The sequence below is a fragment of the Ylistrum balloti genome, unplaced genomic scaffold (genome assembly GCF_031769215.1).
Source record: "Ylistrum balloti isolate Yb309-2 unplaced genomic scaffold, AGI_CSIRO_Ybal_v1 Utg369772, whole genome shotgun sequence".
Taxonomy (NCBI): domain Eukaryota; kingdom Metazoa; phylum Mollusca; class Bivalvia; order Pectinida; family Pectinidae; genus Ylistrum; species Ylistrum balloti.
In genome coordinates, this window is record NW_026781965.1 from 1,289,985 (window position 1) to 1,315,588 (window position 25,604).

A 25,604-nucleotide genomic window follows, 5' to 3' on the forward strand; every position below is an offset into this window, starting at 1 on the left:
AAACACGTGTCTCGTCATTAATTTTTGGGTTTCTGATGACATTGATTATTAACCATTTTAGTCTGTCCACACTGTTGCATTGACACATGCAACATAACGTTTACATTATATTAAAATTGCTCATTTATACTTTTTTATATCTTGTATAATTATTCACAATGGTAGTAATTTTCTTTCATAGTATCATGAACAATAATTATGATGAGGAAATAATATCATGATAGACTAATGAAAATTGTGATTTCGGTTTCATTGAGTATAGCGCGCTGCAATGTAAAGAACGCCATATTTATTTAGTTGATCCATTTGGCCTGTGGATAGAAATCGATGTTTTTATAAAATGGTATTAGTGCAAGAAAATATTACAAATCCCCCATTCCTTGTATTGTGATGCATTGTATCAAAACAAAATTAAACGGCTTTAGTAAATTATTACCACTTTTACAAAATGTACCATGGGACTTCGTCTTACAAACAAATATGTCGATCATATCTTTTCCAAATTTGGAAAATATATTTGCGAATATATTATTATTTGCACTCACTGAAAATCGCAGATTCATTGCTTCGTCAGAATGAGCACGCCGCATGCATCATTACAAAGCAAAATGGGTAAGTGACATTCTGCTGACCAGTCCTAGCTGACCGGAATGCCTTATTTGTCTGGGGAAATCTGCACGTCCGATTATGATTAATAACCATATATTGTACGGCAACTTGGGACATTTCTCTATACATATGGATGTAGTTTTCTTAACAACATGGTATGGGTGTAATAAATTCTGCCTCATTTCGCGATAAATTCGAATGGACGAACATTTTAGCAATCCAAATTTACATGTGAAATATATTTGCGAGATAAGAGAGTACTACTTTAAAAAATGCCCACAGCGAATACATTGTACGGTGAAATGCGACTTCTGACATGTATAATTGTATTTTATAATAATTCCACAATCACTCATCCTACAGCTGAACATATCAACATTCTGATTCATTGTCGAACACGATCGATCCATGAATATGCAGCTCTCCGTAAAACGCACCTACAGTGAACATTTAGACAAATGAAAAAACATATCCCCATAAATTAACGGAAAATATCTAAATATCACATCCTTTTCCTCAAGCATAGAGAGTGACATGTGTCGCGAACACCAGTAGCCATTTTTGGACTTGGATCTCACAAACGCAAGAAGAAGAAAAGACCGAAACGTTGTTTAAATCTTTATCAAACTTAAAACGGATGAAAAGACGGCACAACATGAACAAAAGACATTTTACAAATAGACCAGTGAATAGCTTGTCTTGTCCTTGATACCCAATAGTCAATGGATTTCATATTACTTAATCCGTTAAACCAGATGTATTCAGACAGTGAGATTACTGTAGGTATACTAAACTTTGTTTAAGATTTTACCAAATATAGCAGTGAAACGTGATACAGATTTGGTAGAAAGTAGATGAGCCAGCGATTGGGTGTTAAATCTTATGAAGATGAGGAATTTAGTTTATATTTAACTGGTTATATGAATGATAACAGAGCTATTAGTTCGAGTTTGGAAAGACAGGATAGTGTGTTGGTAAAATTTCCACAATAACAGTGTAATACTTAAAACGTGTTGCTCACTTATACAGGATAGAAATTTATAAAACGTTTCTGTGAAGTGTCAAAGAGTCCAAAACGTTTATTTGTTCGATGACGTGAGACAAAATATTCTACAGTTATATATAAATATACAAAGCTATCTACAAAGAACTCGACAGTTGAACAAATTATAAGCTCAGTCTCGAATTCAAAAGTATATACACGTTTACGAAATGGACAAAGACACTTTTAATAAAAAAGACTTTAAAGCAAAGGCAAGATTTTTTGTTTTTCCATCGAAACATCATTCCAAGCGTTTTACTTGTTTCTCGTGGACAATGATTCTTTGAGAGATGAATCGGCCCTATGGTTGTCATCCGCAACGGGAGTCATTTCTACTCTGAAATATGTACAAATTTTAAATCATGAGTTTGTTTGACTTTAATTTTACATACAAAACACATTATATGATTATTTTCTGTCATAATATTTGGATTCACATGTACATATAGGCGTTAAATGAGTTTTTACTTCATACAATAAGCTTTTATCAAACTCATCTTATCCTACATATGTAAAGATTGTTTGTTTGCACTCTTGCCAGATACGAAAAAGGTGAAATATAGAAAACAGCAATAGAGATCATAGACAAAATGAAACGAAGAACATGCGACAAGCATCGACACTATGTCTGCAAACACTGGTATAAGTATTACCCAAAATATTAACAATTAAGAAATGTAACATAGAGTGGTGACATTTTAAAGTTTTGTATACTTACGGAGGAGCGATGTATTTGGGTTTTGAAGCTGTCATTCCTTTACCACCATCGAACAGTTCATATGTACTCTTAATTTCCCTCTTGTTTTTATCGCCTCTGTTAAAAAAAACATCGACAAATCAACATTTCCTTAACTTCTATTGAGAGTACATTACACCTGTCACAAGGTCAGTACACGCAACACATTATGGTCACTTGTCAAAATACGGGAAAATGTCAGGTAGTGAAACAAAGAAAATCAGATTGCTTTGTTCCAATATACCGAAGGAATTCATGGGCCACTTTTGACCTCTGGCAATTTTCTTACTGGAAACCAATTGTACGTCTCTTGACAAACACCACACGACGGACGCACGTCTCTGTAAATCACAAGTACTAACATTTAGAAACACTGTCTATCTTTCTAGAAACATTAGATCAATTATGTCTGGAAGGTTTATCGACGTAAAAAATGGTTACAATCTCATTATGTATATTATTATTGTGTCAACAAGTCAAGAGAAAATCTATTAAATGGATCATAAATAGTTTGAATGAACGCTTGAGTTTTTGTCATACGTGTTGTTTGTTTTTTCTTGATATTACCAAATACTATATATCCAATTTTATTGCACGCGGCACACTTTAAAGGTTAAAGCTACCATCAAGCTCAATTTCAAGAATTAGAAGTAAATGAATCCAGACTTTTACAATGGTATTAATGGTAGGTAATAGTTGTCTCTTTGTTTTCCCCATCACAATTCTAGTGACGTCTGTAGCTATTTTACTCGCGTGATATTAATATAGATGATTCCCTTTTTTATTTTAGTTATCGCAGAATAATACAGAAATATCATACCAGCAACTCAGCCCGCGAGTTGTTTTACGACTACTAACATTACAGAATATCTAAATGTCTTTAGAATTTGTCTCATAGCTATGATTCTTTTATAATAATTGGAAGTATCAGTTAATCCTTTTATTTACGATTCCGAATATAGAATTGTAGGAGAACCAGTAGATCGGATACCTGATTTTCCTCCAAAGCAGTATAGATACAACGCAAACAACTCCGAATCCGATAGAAAGTCCAATTGGAACACCATACTTCCAGGCGGGAACTGCACCTTAAAAAAAACACGAAACGATCCTTTCAATACACTGAGTTAAATATGTAGGTTTCCTTTTTATATCTTCTTATCGAAAAAAGCATTTCATGTGATTTAATTACTTTGTTTGGAAAAAAGGTTGGTCTCTTTGCACATATCAGAACTTTTCTAATGTAATGAGCAATCAACTAGTCCAGTAATAACAAAAGGTCATTAAGCTATGTATTCTAAACTTATAAAAGTCATTTGACACATTTTTCTTAACCTACCTGTATCAGATGGGATATTCACAGCCACTGAAAATGAACAAACATATTTCAGATCAATAATCAAATTGGCAAGCTTCGTGTTTGACAACTTAATAATTCCCCCTCGGGTTGAGATCCCCCTGTCTCACCCAAAAGGGGATGAAAGATTCAATTAATCCATAGAGGTTTAATTCCTAACTGTATTTCAAAATTCGTTAGAATTAAAAAACGTTAAAAACTGATAATAATCTTTTAGAAATCCCGTTAAAAACATGATTAATAACAAATTGAAATATCAGAGCGTTACAAAGTTAAAATCACCATTGCAGTCCTCAACATCGACAGAAGCGCGCCCTTCGGTGGTGTACCCAACGGGACAATTAATACATAATGTCTGACCAATCTGGTTTTGATATGTGCCCAATGCACATTTCTCACATTCATCTCCGCTGTTGAATCTACCGCGACTACAGGGTACTGAAACATTACACAAATAATGAAAACATTGATGCAAACGTATCACATAATTATATATCAACCATATAACTATTCAGATTTATTTTTTGTATTTGTAGCTTCTATTTCTATTCGATTGTCTTTTTAAGACTTTTTAAAATCTAGCTCAATATTTTGTTTTGTGGGTGTTGACTTTGGTGTAAGTTTTTTTTTCATTCTCAAAACAAAATACTTTCATATACATATATGTTTACGTACGCATATTCTACACAGTCAATAACACCAGAATTTCACTTGGACATTATACAATACTAAATACGCTTTTTTTTTTTTTTTTTTTAGATATTTCGCCGCTCTAATACACTTAATATGACTTAATTTTTACCACGCTTATTTCTCACATCTTCTGTTATTGACTAAGAATAAAATATTACTAACGGTTTAACTTAGTGGGCGTCAGGTTACAAACGGTATACATTTTACTTTACATTATCTAGTATGTGAGGGTATACCAAACCTCCATTAATCCCCAGCAGTCTAGTAATAATGCATTGTAAGACTTACCACAGTAGTGTTGCACTGGGACCATGCCGGCTTTGCAGTAAGATCGACCCCCAAACATTGAACTGTTTTCCATGATAGAGTATTCTAAACCATCCACAAGTGTGTTGAATGCATTGCCCTCTATTTTGGCGAGCATCTCGTTTAGTACTTCTGTTACAACGTCTCTGCAGCCATCGGATGTAACTATCGGTATGTTAAGATCATTATTAACCATATTCCTTACATGTTGCAGCAAAGATTTCTAAACGCAATGTATAAATGGTCACCAGTGACAATTCAAAGGTTTTATTTCATCATCTTTAACTCAATGACATCAATGCTAAATCGAGAAAAAAGACAATGATATATAAGATAAAAGGTGTCCAAAAAGTAACCAAATAAAGCACTATTACATAGAGAGATGATCTCAATATCATATTATTTCCCGCTTTTTCACATTTATAACAGAGATAGTATATATAGCGTCCTTAGAAGACCACCGTACCACTACCATCGTTTAGGAATGAAACTATTAAAAGCCTGACATTTGTCTCAGTAATTATTTTTCTGATACTTGAAATTTACTTATTCTACTTTTGATGTTCAAACATCTAGAAGGAATGCAATAGCTCACACTTCTGTGAATCGCAAGTGAAATCTGCAGCGAATCCAGCTGTTGTAGGGCTCGCTGACCGCTTAAATCTATCTCCTGAACAGCCTGTCACTTGTATATCTGTAAGGGAGCACGACCCGTGTCTTTTGCATTTCAGTGATTCAACGCCCTCGTACACTGCCTTTTTAATTTTCCTTTCTACGATGTCGGCTTTAGGGTCAGAATCACACACCAGATCAATATATGATGCCATATATTTCCAATTCAGCGTGTTTCCATCCACCTTTCCTTAAAAAGCAAATCACGTTGATCTTCATAATGTTATGTATATGATGGCATGATAATTCAAAACCTCTTATTTGGCCCATATGTATATGTCATCAGTATATTCTATAAGCAGCACAACTATGTTTTCGCTATGAGTTGAACGGAAATCAATCTTTGCAGATTCATACGCAGAATTTAAATTTAAAAGTGCTAGATCACCACTAAGATACAACATCGTAACGTAATGGTAAATAACACACCTTTAGCGGCATATGGTTTAATCGCTAAGTTGTTCAATGATTCGATATGACATTCGTCTGTAGGTTTGTGTTTAGCCAGAAGATTGTAATCTTTCCACAAATACAAAGTAACATAGACAAATCAGATCAACTGTTAAAAGTCTGCACGTGTATAATTTTTCTCCGGAAAAAACAAATGATATTTGCTATAATCCATAGCTTACTTTTAATCGTAGGACATACTTTATATATATAGGGAGGAAATACAATGCACAATTAATATAAACGTACTGGTGCAATCAGGAAGCCTTCCGTAAGGGTTGTCGTCGGTTTGGAAGTCCCAAAGATGGAAGGTATCCGGTCCACAACGATAAATTTCTTTGGCAGCGTGATCGAAATCATAGCCGTTTTCACATGACAATGAGCAAGTGACAGCATCTTCAGAGGTAGTCCACTGGCAATCGAGGGCAGCGTGGGCGGGTGTAGTCAAATTTGTACAAGCTACATAGATATTTATTAGATAATTATTATATACATTTGATAATTTGATTGCAGTTATCATAAGATATAACTCATATCCTCTTCGATCTTGATCTTGTTTTACGATTTGTTTTCTAATGCAATGAAGAAGATATAAGAATGTGAAACATTATTGTGTATTGCAGTTAAGACTGCTGGTGTTTTGTTAATGTTTTCCATTTTTTATCAATGAAAAGTACTTCTGCTGTTGCAGTTTGTGTTCTGTTATGTTAAATAAACAACTGTCTCAATGTAATTAGAAATAACCTCGCTGGATAACGTTAAATGAATTTACCTGTGCACTGTTCTAACATACACGTGTCTTGGTCGAAAGTGTCACCAGGGCAATCTTTTCCACCATTATCTGGAGTGGGACTGTTACACAGCCTTATCCTGGTCATTATCCCCTCCCCACAGGTGGTAGAACACGTAGACCAGTTACTCCATGTGCTCCATTTACCATCGACTGTTGAATATGGTAAGTTCAAACATAGTTTAAGCCACTTCACTTAAGCTTTCGTAATTTAAGAAAAGTCTTCACAGAAATAAAAACTTTTTTTTCGCATTTTCATCGACAATTTAAAAAGTCTAGTTTTCGTCACATCATGTTGAATCAAAACATTGTATCTATCGTTTATGACAAACTTCTAGAGATTAAAGTCATTTCAAGTTTTGATATGATAAAACAATGATTCATACCAACTGCTATTTCACAGAGTTCTCCCTTGAAGTTGACATCACAATGACATGTGTAACGCCCAACACCATCAATACATGTGGAGTTATTCTCACATACATTGTCTACACAGTCGTCAATGTTAAATTCGCAGTTATCTCCCTTTAGACCGAACGGACAGTCACAACTATAGGTATGCAGACCGTCTACACACACACCTTCATTGCATGCGTCACGGGTACAGTCGTCATGATCTAATAAAATGAAGTGATTAAAAAATAATTAAGGTCTTATTTCAGTTAAAATATTTCCCCTTTATTCTGTTGCAGGTAACACCATAAGGATGAAATAACTCAAATACTTATTGACACAGAGAAATATGTTAGATACTTTATATTCCTAAATGAAGTTATTGTATTTTTAGCTATTTAGATAGAAAAGCGTCATGTTTATTCCGTATATTATCCTACTTTATTAACGTCGATTTCATTAAAGATTAAAGAAACTATTCGAATACATCACCGTCACATTCGCTAGGTATTTGTAAAAATACGTGATCATTATCAACTGATTCAAATTGTTTCCATCCGAGAATATCCCCTTGTGTACGACTGTGACAATACGAACTCTCTTTCACTATGTCACCAATGGTGTATCTATGGGACCATATATTTAGTTGGGATATGCTGCCCATAAAATCACCACCTGTATTATAACAGAAAAAAATACTTTATTGTTATGATCCTTTCTGTTAAACGCTGGTTCTTCTTTCCGAGAATAGAATCTCAGCAATATCATTTTGTTGATACATTCAAGGAATTAAAATGTTTGCTGTCGTCTTGATATGTAAAATCGATATTGCGATTGACATTTAGAAATAAATACGACCATTTGTATTATTTATCTATGAAAACATGTTAATATATTAATTCCAACAATGAAAAAAGCATCAGATAAATAAAGATTCACATATCACCTTGGGAATATATACACTATTAAGTATGATGTTTATGTAAAAAAGCATACCAGCAATGATAATGCTTGGGTCCGCGTTGCTGGAATGAGTTGCTTGGTTGTGTGCATTTTGTTGAGGGATTATTAGCTCGGAGTCCAGAAATATATCTACACACGAGTTATTGACATTAATTGCCAAAGAGTGCCACTTTGTGTCATTCACACTCAAATCTGAAGTCGCTTGAAATCTGAAAAACACACACACGTTTGTCATAATAATGTGCTTGTGTATTTTATTCTTAACGAATTCATCTTAGATATCTTTGTTTGACAATGTAAATGTTATTGAATTTCTTCGCATGCGATGAAATATTACTTATTGCTGCTTACAAATATCATGCAACAAGGCGACGGCAAATATAATTTAAAAGATCAGATTTACAACGAGCGATGTGTTTTTTGTTGATTTGTAAAGGCATTTATCATTTTTGTGTCCCAGAAGAGACATGAAATAGAGAAACCTTTACTGGTAATTTTTTCAACCACATTATATGCATATGTAACTGTTAATGGTTTCTAATATCGTTCCTTTTATATTGATTGTGAATCAAAGCCGCGTTTCTCCTAAAACTGAGATCTCCATTCACCGATATCATCATTCCCACCGTGTTTCCTCGAATTGGAAAATACTTCTGTACAGAAAATCTGCATTTCAGTTTTGGAGACTTACCCAAAGCCTGTGAACATAAAACTACTTCCGTTTAAGCCGATGTCAAATTCTTTGTCCGGATACAAGATTCTGATCACGGAACTCAAGTTCCTATTATCTTGCAACTTCATCCAAAAACTGACGATGAAACTCTCACTTCGAATCAAACTAGAGTTTAATGGAAGTACGACATTTCCAATTTTGCTGGAAATTATCAAGTCAAACTCTGAAAACAGAATTGATCTTAAGTGCAAAATGAGTTGGTCGACAATCGCTAAATACGAAACATGTGTTGTCATTTTCAAGATTTGGAACAATAGTTATCTGTATTACAATATGTAAATATTCAATTTCATACATTCTTTAAAGTGTTGATATTGTTTCATAGCTTGTTTAGTGATAGTATAGTTTCTCAACTTAGGCATACATTGCAACATGGTTTATTTATTTTTTCTGACCTTTACAGCTAGTCTCAGAGGTTTCGCCTTCGTGAATGGTGGTACGTGATCCAGAACAGGAAGAACATTGCATGGAACCATACACGTTGGTGTATCTTCCAATCTCACACAAGGAGCAGGGTGGTAATCCATTTTTGGAATACGTCCCAGGTGCGCATGCCACTGAAAGTTTTATAGCAAATATTCTCTTAACACTCGCGTAGCTTTACCAGTTAACGGGCATATTTTCATAGTATAACCATCAAAGCCATATAATTTAAGAAAACCTAAACTATTGTGTATTAACTACCTTCACATTCAGTTTTGGATTGTGCCCCTTTACGGCGTGTGCTTCTCCCGTTTGGACATTGAATACAGTCCAGTTGCGCTGATGATGGTTGATATTGACCAGCTGGACACAAAGGGCACACTTGTGCTTTCGTATCATAGAACGTTCCAGGTGGACATTCGACTGAAATAGTGTTACATTACAAAATTATTTAAAAGCATTGTTTTTAATTAGATCGGAAAGCTTTTCAGGACCTGTTTGTTTAGTGATACTAGAATGGCGCGTGCTGCACGTGATAGACTCGGCGACTTATCGTAGTTATTGTGTTAAAATCACTCTTTCGTGATTCATAACACGTTTTGATTGAGAGGATAGTATAGAATTACTTTAGTCTGATTCTATCTGGAGAAGTTTTATTACATGAATCAGTTATATCTTTAAGTGTAATATACTTTTACACGAAGTTCTATATTCTATAAGCGTAATGACTACTTCATTGTTTTTTTTTTTTGTTTTTTTGTTTGTTTTTTGTTTTTGTTTTTTCATTTAAATACACATATGACAAAGCATCGTTATACTTACTACATGATTCACTGGTATACGATGGAATAGTTCGTCCGTCACAAACTATCCGTAATCCGTTGTTGTGAACCTCTTGAACAATTAGAGTAACATTGTCACCCATGTGTATATCAAAGGTTGCTTTTTCATCACTGACATTGCCCAACCATGTCTTCATCTTTTCGTTTAATTTGGCGAATGACCTATTACCAAATGCGGTCCTGCTGCTGATTTCCAATTCAAATCCAATGCTTATACTCGCTGATCGTTTACCTGCATGGGAGCCACATTTTACCTGCGAAACAAATATTGTCACTCTATTTTAATATCTTATCGGAATTAACATATCGGCATACGACACTGATATCGATTTAACAGACCTAACTCTCCATCATTATCCAAGACAATATACATTTTCGTTAATTTTTGTTCTTTTTCAGATCCATTTTAAAAAATCAAAACAACCGACATGACAACTTCTCCATCCTTCACATGTATTTCATTAAAAAAATATTTTTGTATAAATATGATACATGACGTGTTTTCATATTGTTGAGCAAATTATGATCACCTCAACATTTCGTGGAAAGCAGCTCTCTTCATTGGTTTTGCAAGCATCCATGTAGGCTGACTGTGACAGAGCCTGAACAAACTTCTGTCTGATGCTATCTGCAACCGTAGCATTTCTGCAGTCTCCGTCAAAATAGTAATCCACACTTATCCCAGCGATGGCATGGTGACTTGAATGAGTTCCTTTAAAATAAGATGACACAGGATTAAGTCATAATTTTATCACGCATGTGGCTAGAAAAGTGATGATTGATTGTATTAAATTCATTGAAATGTTCTCGGCTTTTCTACAAAAGGCACATTTTCAGACATTGACAATTAGTAAATCTATGGAGATTTAGTAACGAATTGTTGACATGATTGATCATTAGGATATATAATTTTGAAAAAGAAAAAGAAATTATTTTATTTCTTGTGTTAAAATATAACTGGTGTGATTGGGTTTGATTCTAATCCCTCGGGGAACCTGGCGGATGATCCCAAGCCATTGCTTAATGACATTTTGTGTGGATACATTAATATTAGCCGTCAAAGTTACAATTCTGTGAAAGCAAGCGTCTATATGGAATGATAAAACTGACGTGATCAGCACATTAAGAAAATACAAAATGCCGACAAATCAGCAATGTCTTGCACGGAATGTCTCGATCAGCACAGGCTAACACTAAAAATAATGTCAATTACTACATATGTATTTTAATTTGTGTCTGTTCAAAACAAGTAAGTGAAGTCTAATAAAGCTTTTAGATATATGTCGTGGCTAAACTTACTTACGTGTAGCCAATACATGTCATGTTTATGATGTGCTTGCGTTTTTATGATATCGATATATCAAAGACATTTCTTTGAGAAAATGGTGACATTATTTCTGACTCTTTAATCCTCATTTGCTTTGTTCGGAGTCGATTGCGGTGTTCTGTCTGTTCAGTCGCGTTCATCTTTTGAAAAATGTAATCTTAAGATTTGATAACGTGAATAACTGGTAATTCAATTGACAACCTGAGACACATTGTATTATTATATTGATAATTATGACGTAAACTTGGCATTTCAACATACGCGCACAGTTAGGTAATTTTGAATCCGGTGTCCATGAACCAGATTCTCCACAAACATACATTTCCCGAAACAAATACCCTGCTGGTACATCGTAGCCATTTCTGCATAACATCTGACAAAATTTTCCACCCAACCAGTAATCACAAGCGACAGCGCCATGTGAAGGCGGTTCGAGTCGGTCCTCACATAAATGTTGCGCTTCAAAAACAAGAGAAAGACATCCACTCAATTATTCAATTAGGTGTAATTATAAGTGCTATATAAATGTTATACAGTGAATTATATATATGAAATTCTATATGTAATAAAATGAAAATCGTGAATCTTATATGGACACTTTTTTTGATTATTTATGATTTAACAATTTTGCTCAAGAACAAAAAAAAAATCATTAACCTTCACAAAATGGTTGGTGAGAACCCCGTTTCCAGGTAACATATTGTCCATTGCCTTCCTTCTCACACATAGCCTGACTCAATCCATTGATTACCGACCCGTTCGCACATGAAAATTTACATTCTGCTCCAAACTTGCTTCCTCCTTCACAAATTACGGTTTGTAGAGGAAGACTGTAAACTTTCGGACATCTCAGTACTTGATTAAAAAAAGAAACATCTTAAATCATTCTTTCCAAAATCGGTCATTTCAGCATTCTTTCCTTTCTTTGTTTTTATTATGATAAAGCAATATTCTGTTTATAATACATATTCTTGTGCTTTGCAGTATCTTACAGTATATAATTGTGCTGGGTAGATTATAGACATATCCTAATACATAGTTATAATGCTATTCAATACACGGGTGATTTCTCTTATCAACAATTTTAGTCTGAGAAATGGCGATTAAAATGGTCGTTTTCTGAATCTCTGTGACTTTTTTACTGGTGCCTTGTTAACGGTATCTTTGTAACGTAATACTGGGATCTTGTTTTGATTTTTTGTTGTATCTCTCTGTCTTTTTAATGTGAGATTCTGTTGATTTTTTACTGAGGATCTCTGTCTCTTTAATGGGAGATTATGTTGATTTTTTACTGAAGATCTCTGTCTCTTTAATGGGAGATTATGTTGATTTTTTACTGAAGATCTCTGTCTTTTTAATGGGAGATTCTGTTGATTTTTTACTGAGGATCTCTGTCTTTTTAATGTGAGATTATGTTGATTTTTTACTGAAGATCTCTCTGTATTTTTAATGGGAGATTCTGTTGATTTTTTACTGTATCTCTGTCTTTTTAATGGGAGATTCTGTTGATTTTTTACTGAAGATCTCTGTCTTTTTAATGGGAGATTATGTTGATTTTCTTACTGGATCTCTCTGTCTTTTTAATGTGAGATTATGTTGATTTTTTTACTGAAGATCTCTCTGTCTTTTTAATGGGAGATTATGTTGATTTTTTACTGAAGATCTCTGTCTTTTTAATGGGAGATTATGTTGATTGTTTACTGAAGATCTCTGTCTTTTTAATGGGAGATTCTGTTCATTTTTTACTGAAGATCTCTGTCTTTTTAATGGGAGATTATGTTGATTTTCTTACTGGATCTCTCTGTCTTTTTAATGTGAGATTATGTTGATTTTTTTACTGAAGATCTCTCTGTCTTTTTAATGGGAGATTATGTTGATTTTTTACTGAAGATCTCTGTCTTTTTAATGGGAGATTTTGTTGATTATTTTACTGGTTTTTTAACTCTAACAAATGGTAAAATTATTTGATTTGTTTAATTACACATATATGTATATGAAATATAACATTGACCTTTTATTAGCTTGTGCATATAGCAATGATTTAAAATCTAAACTCGTGATATTTTGTTACGACACGTCTTAGCGTTGGCATTTGTTTATCATCTTGTGTGACAAAGAATTCCCAACTAATTTATCTCTAAGTGTCTTTAAAAACACGTAAAAAAAACTTAAATCAATTCAAAGATAGCGCACCTTTCATCACTATTTTCATTTTACACTGGAACGCTTTGTTTCCTGATGAATCAGTGGCATCAAAGGTGACATCGTACGTTCCTGCCGTCAAGTTGTTATAGAAACTGTCCGGTCCAGCCGTTTGCATTAGTCTTATAGCCTTGTCAGCATTGTCATACACAGATGGTATAAAATTGTCCCATACGAACCGTCCACTGACACTTCCACGGTCAGCAAATCCGTATATAGCACCGGTACAGTTAGTTATAACTGGTGGTAAGATATCTGAAAAAAAAACCCAATATATGTCTGTTCTGTGTACCAATGTATATCTGTTCGGTGTACCAATGTATGTCTGTCCTGTGTACCAATGTATGTCTGTTCTGTGTACTAATGTATGTCTGTTCTATGTTCCAATGTATGTCTGTCCTGTGTACCAATGTATGTCTGTTCTGTGTACCAATGTATGGCTGTTCTGTATACCAATGTATGTCTGTTCTGTGTACCAATGTATGTCTGTTCTGTATATGAATTTATGTCTGTTCTGTGTACCAATGTATATCTGTTCGGTGTACCAATGTATGTCTGTTCTGTGTACCAAGGTATGTCTGTTCTGTGTACCAATGTATGTCTGTTCTGTATACCACTGTATGTCTGTCCTGTATACCAATGTATGTCTGTTCTATGTTCCAATGTATGTCTGTCCTGTGTAAAATGTATGTCTGTCCTGTGTACCAATGTATGTCTGTTCTGTGTACCAATGTATGTCTGTTCTGTGAAGAATGTCTAAGAATGTGAAGTAATCATAAAATTATATTTAATTCTGAAAGAAACATACAATTCAGTTACTTCGCCATTATTTAAAATTCAAATTAGGTAGATCTGGGTTCATTACCAGTGCACGTCGGTATTTTTCCTCTCCATTCTCCATTTGACGCACACACGCGAACTCGGGACATTCCGGGACTAATATCGAATCCTTCACGACAGCTATAGGAACACTTGCTCCGGAAGTTGTTTTTGTCAGAACAGCTTAATTTCATATCCTGTGGTGGAGCCAACGTGTCACAGGTCACGGCTTTAATAGAAGGATGACATGGTCTGTTTTCTAAAATTCTATATTCTGATTTTTTTTCGAACCAACGTTGTAAATTGTCAGTTAAAAACGAAATTTTTCGTTTTTGTAACCTTATTATTATATAATATCTTAACTGTATGCGAAAATAAGTGCAGTTGATATACAAAAATAAATAAGATTAGATAAAATAAACAAGTTTATATATATATATATATATACATATATATATATTATGTAGCCATTAAAGTACAATGGTGATTATGTTTTGGTGTATTATGTGTCGTCACACCAACTACGCGTGTTCAAGATTACACTTAATAAGAAATTAACTTATTCTACCGTAACCATGGTAAATGCATAGACAAAACATTTAAATAAAAATAATCAAAGAAGATAACAGAAACAGATTATAATACAGGAATACTCAATCTCGCATGATCAAGACAAAAAATTTTTCAATATTTTTGTTTCTTGCTTTGTATCTTATTGTCGTTTTTTTCTAAGTACATTGAAATCTTTACACGTCAGTTTCGGACATGAAGATACGAATTTACAACGTATATCGTAAAAACCGTAATGTATGCATTTATTTTTAGTAGTTCAATACTTTTTGTTTCTCCATCAAAGTACTGCTTCGTTTTTTAACGATTGAAAAACGAAGTCAACACATATCAGAAGAGAGGAAACTCTGTTTGAGCTCCGATCAAGACTTCAAGGCTAGATGCTCTTATAAATGCTGCATTAGAATAGTGATTATCCAAATTGGTAACAATTTGTTTTTCTTATATATATTTATATCATGTACATTATTTTTGTTAATGTAATATGTTATTTTAAGTTATAAGTTGTGCGTTATTAAAAACAGTTTTTTTTATTTGTTTAATTTGTTTTACTTTTGTTTCTTTTTTATGTACTTGTGTATTTAAACATATTATCAATAATTTATACTGTGCTAGGAAATGATTGTTATTGTAATTGCGTCTAGGTCAGGAAAGTGCTTATTATTCACTATTTGATAGGAAATATGAACACGTAAGGCTAAAAATGTGTGTTTAGATGTGTGTATATGTATTTCTTATTAATACTTAATAATATGAGAAGTGTGTGAGGACACATTTGTAATGTTATGCATATCTTATCTTAGTAAATAAAATGTTTGCAGTGAAAAAACACAAATTGTTAATTGATTCGGAAAGCAAATATTCCCGGTGATGTATTGGTCAGTCACAAGACAGATGTGAATACGTACGTATACAAACTGGCTGCTGCCCAGTCCAAGTTGCAGACTCCATACACTTAATAGAACTATCCCCTACGATCCTATGACCCTCATAACAACCAAAATTACACTGTGTCCCTTTCCGCATCTCAAAGCTTGTATGGCACATATACCAACCGTTCTTCAGTACTGAGACACCAGGGCATATTGGAACTGAATGAAAAAAAAGTTTTAAAATGCAACAACATATTGTTCTTTTGAACTATTGTTCTATTGATGATTTTTCGAAATGTTAGATTTCAGAAAGTGATTTAAAAACAAAAATTCGATATGTTGAAGCACTTCTTTTTCTGATACATGCGTCAGAATATGAGTAACAGGATTTAATTCATTTTCACATATTATTATTATCTTTTCCTATATAACATATATTTTTGTTATTTTCGCGGCAACGTTTTTTTTCTTTGAAGAAATGTTCGTCTTTCATTGAAATGTTAAAGCATGATAATTTTATTTTATGATCACAATTAAACTCTGTACTTGATATAATGAATATATAATGAAGAAAAAAATAGAAAATTAAATTCCTTTTTTGACCATCTCCTTAACTTTTAACTTTTCCGAAGACTTTATGCATGGATAGAGAAATTTTCGAAGATGTTTTTCACGATCATCGCCCCTTAGAGCTAGTTTGTCTTTTTCCATGATCAAGAAACAAATTGAAATATTGTTTTCGGATGATCGAAATCAGGGAAGATGGAACACAATGTCGGAATTAATGATTTCCAAATATGTGATTAGTGCTAAATCAGACTGAATCTACACAAGACTTTCAGAGTTATAATCAAGTTAATCGTTATCAACGAATAAACGTTGAAATTGAAATAACCGAATCACTCCGTCTAATATGTAATCACAAATGTAGACCTAAAGTGAAATTTCTTTAAAATGTCATAGAAATCGCTCCTTTTATCTCTCTAAAATTATAGAAGTATATCTTAAAACATTTATTGTGGAATTTGAATATTACTGAAAATAGAACAATTATAAGATTTTCCATATTTGGAAATAATGCTTTAGTTTCATAACATATATCGTGCTTAAATTTTGTTTTCATCCATTTACCTATAAATGCACACCAATGGGTTTACATACCTGACAATTATATCTAGTATTGTCAATAATATTAGGGATTTTTTCAATTGTCAGTCATCACTAATATGATGATGTAACAATAGTGATTATTCACTTTAAAACTACACTTAATATGGTATAGCACAATCAAAGAAATAACAATCGTTACATGATAAATGTTCAGCAAAGGATAGATAATTAGTTAATATGGACATTTAGTAAAAAGCACCTGTTATGATAATTAAGAATGAACAAGTTCCCATGTTTCCGCTGCTGTCTCTTGCAGAGTAGCTTATTTTCGTAACGCCCTTTGAAAATTGTAGCCCTGGTGCTAAGCCATGACGGGTTGCCCTGCGAAACAAAATAGTTGTTTCAAATGAAGGAAACTCTAATCATTACTTATCATACTTATAAGTACTATCATAACAATCCTGCTTTATTCATGTTAGATGTATTTTACATAATACAAATTGAAATATCAAACACTAATGAACTAGAATGAGAATAAAAAATCTTCGGCAAACATTGGAAGATATGAAACACCTTTTACCAATACAATTAAATGTATAATGAACTGTTGTTCATGCAGTTTGTTATCAAAACAATTTGAGCTGTCTGGTTCTGATTGGATGAACTTCAAGTTGTCCCCATGTCTACCTTATTGTCTCAATCTTGTTCATGCCAGTAGCTAAATATTTGTCAGAAATTCCAACTTGTTTTTGATTAATTGAGTATTATTTGAAAGACATATTCAATATTCAATACTTGAAATTGCATTATCAACGTCTCTACAAACGCGAGACAAAATATGTGACATCCGTACATATAACGATATCTTGTGAAATGGTTTTATGTGACAAACATATGTACCTCATGGGAGTGCCATTGTCATTTGCTATTGGTTCTGTCCATTTCACGGTCGCGTGATCTTGCAAGTCGTCAGAAACTTTTTGTATATTTGGCGGGCATATAATAGTAGGAGGGTCCCTATCTCCTGTATGAACCGAAAAGTAACGTGAATCTATATTCCGCCAATTTCAAAATCCGTTGCATAAAATTTAAAGACTATGCTGAAAATGACAATGCACCAGTTTTTCTGTTTTGTTGTTGCTATAGCCGTGTTATATTACTTGTTTATCACATCTAAAATCAAGGTATCATGTTTGAAATTCACTTAAATCAACAGAATAAGGCACACATAGAAAGAACAAAAAAGTTTTCAAATGAAGGAAATACAAGGAACGCACACTTCGAAATGGGGAAATCAAAGGGAACAAGCACAAACGATGGGGACATACAGAGGAGAACTCTCCTATGTGAAATATTTAATAAATCATTAGGCTTATTTCATGGAATAGCTTAATCAAGTCTTATAAATAAACATTTACATTTCTTAGTAACAGATGAAGTATATTTATATTTGCCACTTCTAGAGCTATACACTATGGGCATTACTGAGACTCCCGCATCAGACACTAAGCTGGATTTATACTTACATTGACAATGAAAACGGATGACTAGACGTTTTGTTGCTTGATAATCATGTTTTTATTTCTGTTTTGAACTAAAAATATTTCGTACAAAATTTGATTTGTGTTAACATATGTGAAGTGGTGATTGGAAAAAGTTGGAACGTTGTTTGACTGTCATCGTTATCTAATTCAGAAACAAATTTACATGAAAGTGTTTGTTATCATCTCAACTACATAAAACACATCATGCCTCTTTTACTTCATTATAATTTTACTAGATCTACCAATTTGTATAATGGATTACTGAAAAAAAAGTAGTACAAAAACACAATAATGAAGCTTTGTTTTCATCACCTATTCCTATCTTTCATAGCTTTTGATTAATACAGAGTAAATAAAACGCGATAAAGTTGATAATACCACAAAACGTCTGGTTCATCGGAAAAACGTATATGATGAATTACCCAAGGCTGTATCCCGTTTCGGTCATTTTAAAAAATAAGATGGGCAGAAGATTGTTGTTATAAAGATTTCAATAACTAGTGATATATGTCAAATTATTTGTCTACTAAATAACTATGATAATAGGATACATCAAATTTAACTATCTATCTTACACTGCAATAAATAGTAACATAAGAAATAAAATGCATACACATATTTTGTTTTCTTAATTTACATTTTCAGACTTAAACTGCTTTGAAGCATTGTATCTGAGACATCAAACTGTTACAGTGAGTCAATGATTTATTGATATCTGATGAAAAAAAGAGAGAAAATGGATGAAATTTCCAAAGGTGTAAATGATTTCACAAATAATTCGTCGATCAAAGAAACAAATATTCAGTCTGGGGAATTGAATTTTTTTGTGAAATTCTAAATAGAATTTTAAGAACATTGACAAGATAATAATTTACCTACTATGGTAATTATACTCATACAGACATCAAGACTGAACTTATCAGCGAAGCATAGCATACAGAGCATGGTATTAAGAATTCAGTTATCTCCCTTTGATGGATTTATACTGTTTCCCATTTGTAATTAAAACATCTTATTTTTTACTGTTTTGTCTTCTTTTCGTTTTTGTTCTCAAACTTTCAAAAACTTGTGTCCTCAGCTGCAACTGTGGACTAGTTCTCAAGTTTGACTGTGGGACATTTGTTACGAGCGTATAAAGGTAATAATGAAAAATCCTATGTAATGTATAAAAGAAGTTTTACATTATTATGTGAATTTCATTTCAACCAATGTAGAATTATCTGCAACGTGTATCATGTTATGTAATATGATTGCATAATTATCATATCGATTTCTTAATCTAAAAGAATGTGAAATATATGATTAGTATAGAATTGACTGTTATTGGTTTGCCATTGTTTTACTAAAACAACATCTTGTGGAAATTGGAATACGAAACAGAATAAAAATTATGACCCAATCTCGGAGCGGGGCGCTTTAAGGCTAGTGCAGTCGAAAAAAGGTCAATTACTTACCATCACGCAGACCACTTACATCAGTGCCTGATGAAGGTGACCGTGTAGTCATCGAAGCGTCACACTTAAATCTTCTACTGGTTAAGTTATAGATACCGCTATTGTATCAATTGAGTTATTTACAATAATCGTTTGTTTGGGTAATTGACATGTAAATCATAAGTTTAGTGCACCTTTTCCCTAATACATATACCTTCCTATAGATAGGTCTTGGTATTTTATCTTCTTTCCTGAATGTCTTATCGTTTTTGAATGGCTTACAGCGTGTAATTATTCGTGTAATGGTTCAAGGGAAAGTGAAACCTAGATAGTGTTTTGGTACTCCAATACAATAAAAGGACTTAATTGATGACCTCTAGAACTTACGGGGGCGATTTCCACAAAGAATGAACAGAGAAGAGATACATTTTATTGTTCCGACTACTCCTTTGATAACACTGCTGAACCATCCTCTTTTCGTCCTAATTAATGCTGTATGGTGATGACGTGTTGCAACTTCGTGACCTTTAAATGAAATATTATACCACATAAATTTATATAAGTATTGTCCAGAGCACATACTAGGGAATAGTTTTACATATAAATGTTTGAATTTTGCTATGCAATTGACATATCAAAAAATATACTCGTTCATGTCTATGATTCTATTGATCACAAATCAATAACGTACAACATATCTACCATCAGTCGGATTAAGATATGGACAATCAGTCGGATTAATGATATTGTATCATATTTGTGCAATTCATATCAATGTTTTCATCAACGTAATACAATCGAGGCACACGTTTCATCACCATGATATTTTCATAAAAGGAGTTTCTGCCTATTGACAATTGCAAATCAGAAGTTTCTTTTCAGAAAGTCTTGACTTGACGTTTCTAGTTTCGGTGACGGAAATTCTAATTTGAAAGCACTGACTTTACTCAAGACAGGAGCTACTTCACTCCTTAATGGTTTTCATTCGATATGTCTATGATGTTTTGCCATTTAATACCTTATATAGAGAAACTGTTTTCCCTTATTAACCAAATACATTGACATCTAAATGTTCATCTATTTAAACTTTATAATAATTTCAACACATTCTCATACAGTATCACTGATAAATACTAATAATGTAGTGTTTTCAATCGTAACAATATATCATCTCTATTGTTAGTTCTTGTCTGTCAGTGAATGAACTGTGTTGATCTATGGTGGTTAATTTGCTTTTTTATCTACGAAAAGTAAATTTTGTTTTCGATATACCAGCTGCTTTCTTCTAAATCTTGATATTTCATATTTGGTTGCCATACCTTAGTAAAACAATGCTTAAATGGTCCAAAATATCTATAACTTAAATTAACTAATCTGTTTTCAATTTCGTATATTTAAACAGAATAGTACGATCGTAGTGGCAACTTCTCATTTAGATTATATGAATATTGGCATGAAGTATAGATAACGCCGTCGCACGGGAATGTGTACGAGGTCATTGAGTTTAATTTCATCCTTAGTGTCACTGCAGAAATAGCCAGTACACACATCAAGTTATGACTTTATATCAGCGAAACAATTAACCTGAAAGACAAACGCCAGCACCTACCGTTTTCGACATTTAAAGACCAAATTCCGTCGGAACATGTTTTCCATGTCGTGAACGTTTCATTGGCGCATCGAAAAAAACAGGTTGATCCATCAACAGCATGTGATGTGCTTATGTACAGCTTGCCTGTCTGATCGGTACATTGCATGACGTCACAAATATCTCCAGGTTGTATCATACATGTTCCATTCTGTTGAGAGAGCGATGGTGTTAATTTGTATTATGTATAAAAGTTACATTAGAATTTCAAATTTCTATTCACTTACGCAGTGGTAAACTAAAGATAAAAGAAACAAAAAGTACCAGTGAATAGCAATTTCAATTTCAATACATTTTCATTTCAAATCCAATGTTATCCAACTTCTTCCCACATAATATACATAATTTTCATACAATTGTACCATTCGTTTCATTTTAAACATATTATTTTTATACAAATGTTAATGTACAACAGCTGTTTTAAAGACCACGATTGCTTATCAATAAAGAAATTTCTTATCACCACCTGCCTATTTTTATTATGTAAGCAAGTTTAGATTTACAAACATATACGATAAAATCATCAAAACATGTATACTTACCGTGTTCTTAAATAGTATTATGCTGCTTACAAGTAATAATATCAGTTCCCGCATTGTTGTGATCAGCTGAAGGACCGTGCCGTTCGCAAGGCCAGGTGAATATACACCTTGATATTTTGCCTCGATACCCCGGTAAATATATACATAACTTATCGGGTATTGATTGCATGCGCCTTGGTTACACTAGCTACGGCGTATTTTTCTATCCACAGAAGAGAAAACATTTCGCATTGAAATAAACTATTGATGAATCGTTTTTGTTTTCATATCTAGTAAAGGATCTACCAAACACTAGTTTTTACTTTCAATTCCAGGCAGTAGAAGCAGCTTTGATAAAATTCTCTCTTGCTGAATTACGTTCTCAAAATGTTTCGTTCTGTAAATTACCTATTTTGAATTAGATTTCGAAAAGGAGTTCTTTAATCGGCAAGATATGCCAATGTAAATGTTTTTCCATGACTTGTATGAAGACAACTGGTTTAAACTGTATGTATTCTTCTTCAAGATAAGTGACCTCACATTAACATAAAGAAATTCAAGCATTTTGTTATGAATTCCTTCTCAATTTAGAACGGGTTATGAAGGAGTTTCTCATCTATCTTTACTACAAGCAAACATTTCTGCCTAGCTGGATGGCGGAAATAAAGCTATTGTAAATATTTTACTTAAAAGTTAAAACAAAGTTATCCCAAAACATGCGTATCTTACTGAGCACTTGCTTCGGAAAATAAACTGAAAACTGCTTAAATCCACCCTTGGACCGATATGGTTGTTGCACATAGAACAATCGGGATAAACGAGAATCAAGAAGCCAATAACATTCACATGTGAAGTAAACTTACACAAACGGATAAATAAATGTCTACTCAATACGAATTAATTTTGGTGTCTAAAAATCAATAGTATTATGAGTTGTGAAATGATAATTTTACAACATGACAAACAACAAATGCAGTTTAAAGTATTTATAACCCGGCAGGGAAATGAATCATAAATATTCCCAATCGCCATCCCAGGGCACATTTTTTATGGCTGCAGTCTTGCTTTTATCAAATTTATGGCAATACATAGCTGAAGGTATCTATTGCTGTGAAGTGTCTATACATGAAATATTTTTGGAAGAAATAATTGTACAAAATGCACACACATTTAGAATTACAAACCGTAGAGCCACATGGTGAATTCAACATTTGGAGGGAACCAAAAATGATTAAAAGAGATATCAAAATGTAGGAGAGATGGTGCACAATACCCATCAGTTGATAAATTTCGTAATTTTCATTTATCTGATGACTCTAAAATAACGTCAATTAGATGTGTATATTCTGAACTGTGCTACTAATTAAATACATCACAACATTGCATGATGATTACAGCAAACTTCAGCATGACTAATAGTCAACAAGCAGCGTCTACCATCAAGGATTGTGCAAACGACACATAAGTGAATAACACCTTTCAATAGAAATTGAGATAGAGACACCAGAGCCAAATAACGAATGAAACTGCGTGGTACAGCTGTTTCGTCTTTATAGGACTCGATAGACCTCTATTACACTATGTAAATATATGCTGATTTCTGAAGTGTTAACATATAAACCATAATGGATGCTTATAAACATACACTTATTACTCATGTTCCATTGTTCGGTCATGAACTGGGTGGTATATCGCTGTGATAATAGCGAGTGTATATATTGAGTTACTGTTGATCAGTGGTGAATATCTGTGATAATAGCGAGTGTATATATTGAGTTACTGTTGATCAGTGGTGAATCTCTGATAATAGCGAGTGTATATACTAAGCTAATGTTGAGCAGTAGTATAACGCTGTGCTAATAACTAATGTTTATACTGAGTTACTGTTTATCAGTGGTATAACGCTGTGATAATAACTAATGTTTATACTGAGTTACTGTTTACCAGTGGTATAACGCTGTGATAATAACGAATGTTTATATGGAATTATTGTTGATTAGTGGTGTTTCTCTGTGGTAATAACGAGTTTATATACTGAGTTACTGTTGAGCAGTGGTGTATATCTGTGGTAATAACGAGTGTTCATACTGAGTTACTGTTGAGCAGTGGAGTATATCTGTGATAATAGCGAGTCAGTGGTATAACGCTGTGCTAAGAACGAATGTTTATTCTAAATTACTGTTTATCAGTAGGATAACGCTGTGAAAATAACAAGTGTATATATGGAATTATTGTTGGTTAGTAATGTATCTCTGTGATAATAACAAGTGTTCATACTAAGCTATTGTTGATCAGCGGTTTATCTCTGTGAAAATAACGAGAGCTTATACTGAGTCATTGTTGATCTGTGGTAATCCATATGTTAGTTGGTATTATATAGATGACGTCACTTCGTATAATTGGTCATGAGACAAAAGTCGACCATCTAGAAAATTAATAACTAGGACGGAGTGATCGGGGTAAGGAGGCATAACTACGCTACTGACACAACATTTAGTGGCACATTGTTCCCATGATATATCGTTAATGTATTTAATATTCTCAATACATACAATACTATGCCGAAAAGATTTAAGTTTGAAGAATGTGTGAAGTACGATGTAACATAAAAGAAATCCTACGGCATTAGTACAAATACACGATACATACATGGGTATTAATAGATAGAAGCACATTCTGCATTTGTTTGTCCTTCGCAAATTCTTTAGTTATGATAAGAGATGAAACTGGCATTAAGGAAGATTCTTATCGATATAATCAAGTTTATAAATATAGCAAACGTTTTAGCTTTTGTAATGTCGATGTTTGGGAATAGGGCAGTTGGCAGCTGACCAAGACTTTAACAAAGAGTCTTTATAATGACTGTCTAAAGACGCATTTAGATAACGAAACTTAAGTCTTATTGAATTGTTGAAAAGGTATTGATATTTATTTGACCTGTTTTGATAAAATCTTCAAGAAATTCAGCCTTGTATGAAAACAAAAACAAATCTGTCGACAGAGGGCACAGTTAGTTCCCATGGGTTTGATAATAGCCTGTCGGAAGATCTTACCACGAACTCGACTAAGATGTTGTCGACTCCATCATTTCTTATGATTTCGTCCTCCGGATATTTCTTCTTTGATTTGGACATATTTTTAACGAAATACGCTTCATTGTATATTATACGGTGGAAAAGAAAGCTCGCATATCATGAGATTGAAGGCGTTCTTTCAGTTAAGAATGAGGTATGGGGTGTACAGGATGGAAAATTCGTAGAAGAGAGGAAGTGTTGAAGTTTGGTCAAAAGTTCTTTCGAGTTATTAAGCATCCTCATACTATAAATTCCACTTATCCTAATCATTAGTAGGCAATATAAATTATTGTAATACAGAAGCATGATTAGCCCGTACATGTATTTCGTCTTCGGAAAGATTGCATAACATATCTCTAATGTAATTTTTGAGGTGTGGATTTAGCATCAGGATCACGGAAAACTGACTTGTTTCTTTATTTTCATTTTAAATTTCAAGCTTCAAATTCAGTAAAGAATGGTGTACGTGCAGTGA

The 25,604-nt window shown here is 33.3% G+C and overlaps 1 protein-coding gene across 1 annotated transcript; it reads right to left on the reverse strand.

The window, feature by feature from the left end:
* Positions 1 to 1,906: 1,906 nt before the first annotated feature.
* Positions 1,907 to 25,189, reverse strand: LOC132543962 (uncharacterized). The gene is made up of 26 exons (XM_060207520.1): positions 25,109 to 25,189; positions 21,496 to 21,685; positions 17,810 to 17,933; positions 17,169 to 17,290; positions 15,836 to 16,018; positions 14,404 to 14,586; positions 13,530 to 13,793; positions 11,994 to 12,191; positions 11,598 to 11,795; positions 10,540 to 10,721; positions 9,990 to 10,263; positions 9,429 to 9,590; positions 9,140 to 9,301; positions 8,703 to 8,907; positions 8,045 to 8,220; positions 7,541 to 7,723; positions 7,042 to 7,272; positions 6,638 to 6,808; positions 6,115 to 6,324; positions 5,339 to 5,605; positions 4,726 to 4,908; positions 4,027 to 4,182; positions 3,727 to 3,753; positions 3,379 to 3,475; positions 2,370 to 2,465; positions 1,907 to 1,988 (listed from the first exon to the last, which is right to left on the reverse strand). Exons 1-26 carry the CDS (start codon positions 25,187 to 25,189, stop codon positions 1,907 to 1,909), a joined length of 4,407 nt encoding a protein of 1,468 aa, XP_060063503.1.
* Positions 25,190 to 25,604: the final 415 nt, after the last annotated feature.

Bases quoted from the DNA above. Each gene is read 5' to 3' on its own strand.
- LOC132543962 (XM_060207520.1), bottom strand. From the start codon at position 25,189: ATGTCCAAATCAAAGAAGAAATATCCGGAGGACGAAATCATAAGAAAT. The intron at 17,291-17,809 runs GTACATATGTTT...TTTGTTTCGCAG, and splicing joins GACAATGGCACTCCCATGAG to GGCAACCCGTCATGGCTTAG. The intron at 6,809-7,041 runs GTATGAATCATT...CATATTCAACAG, and splicing joins ACTCTGTGAAATAGCAGTTG to TCGATGGTAAATGGAGCACA.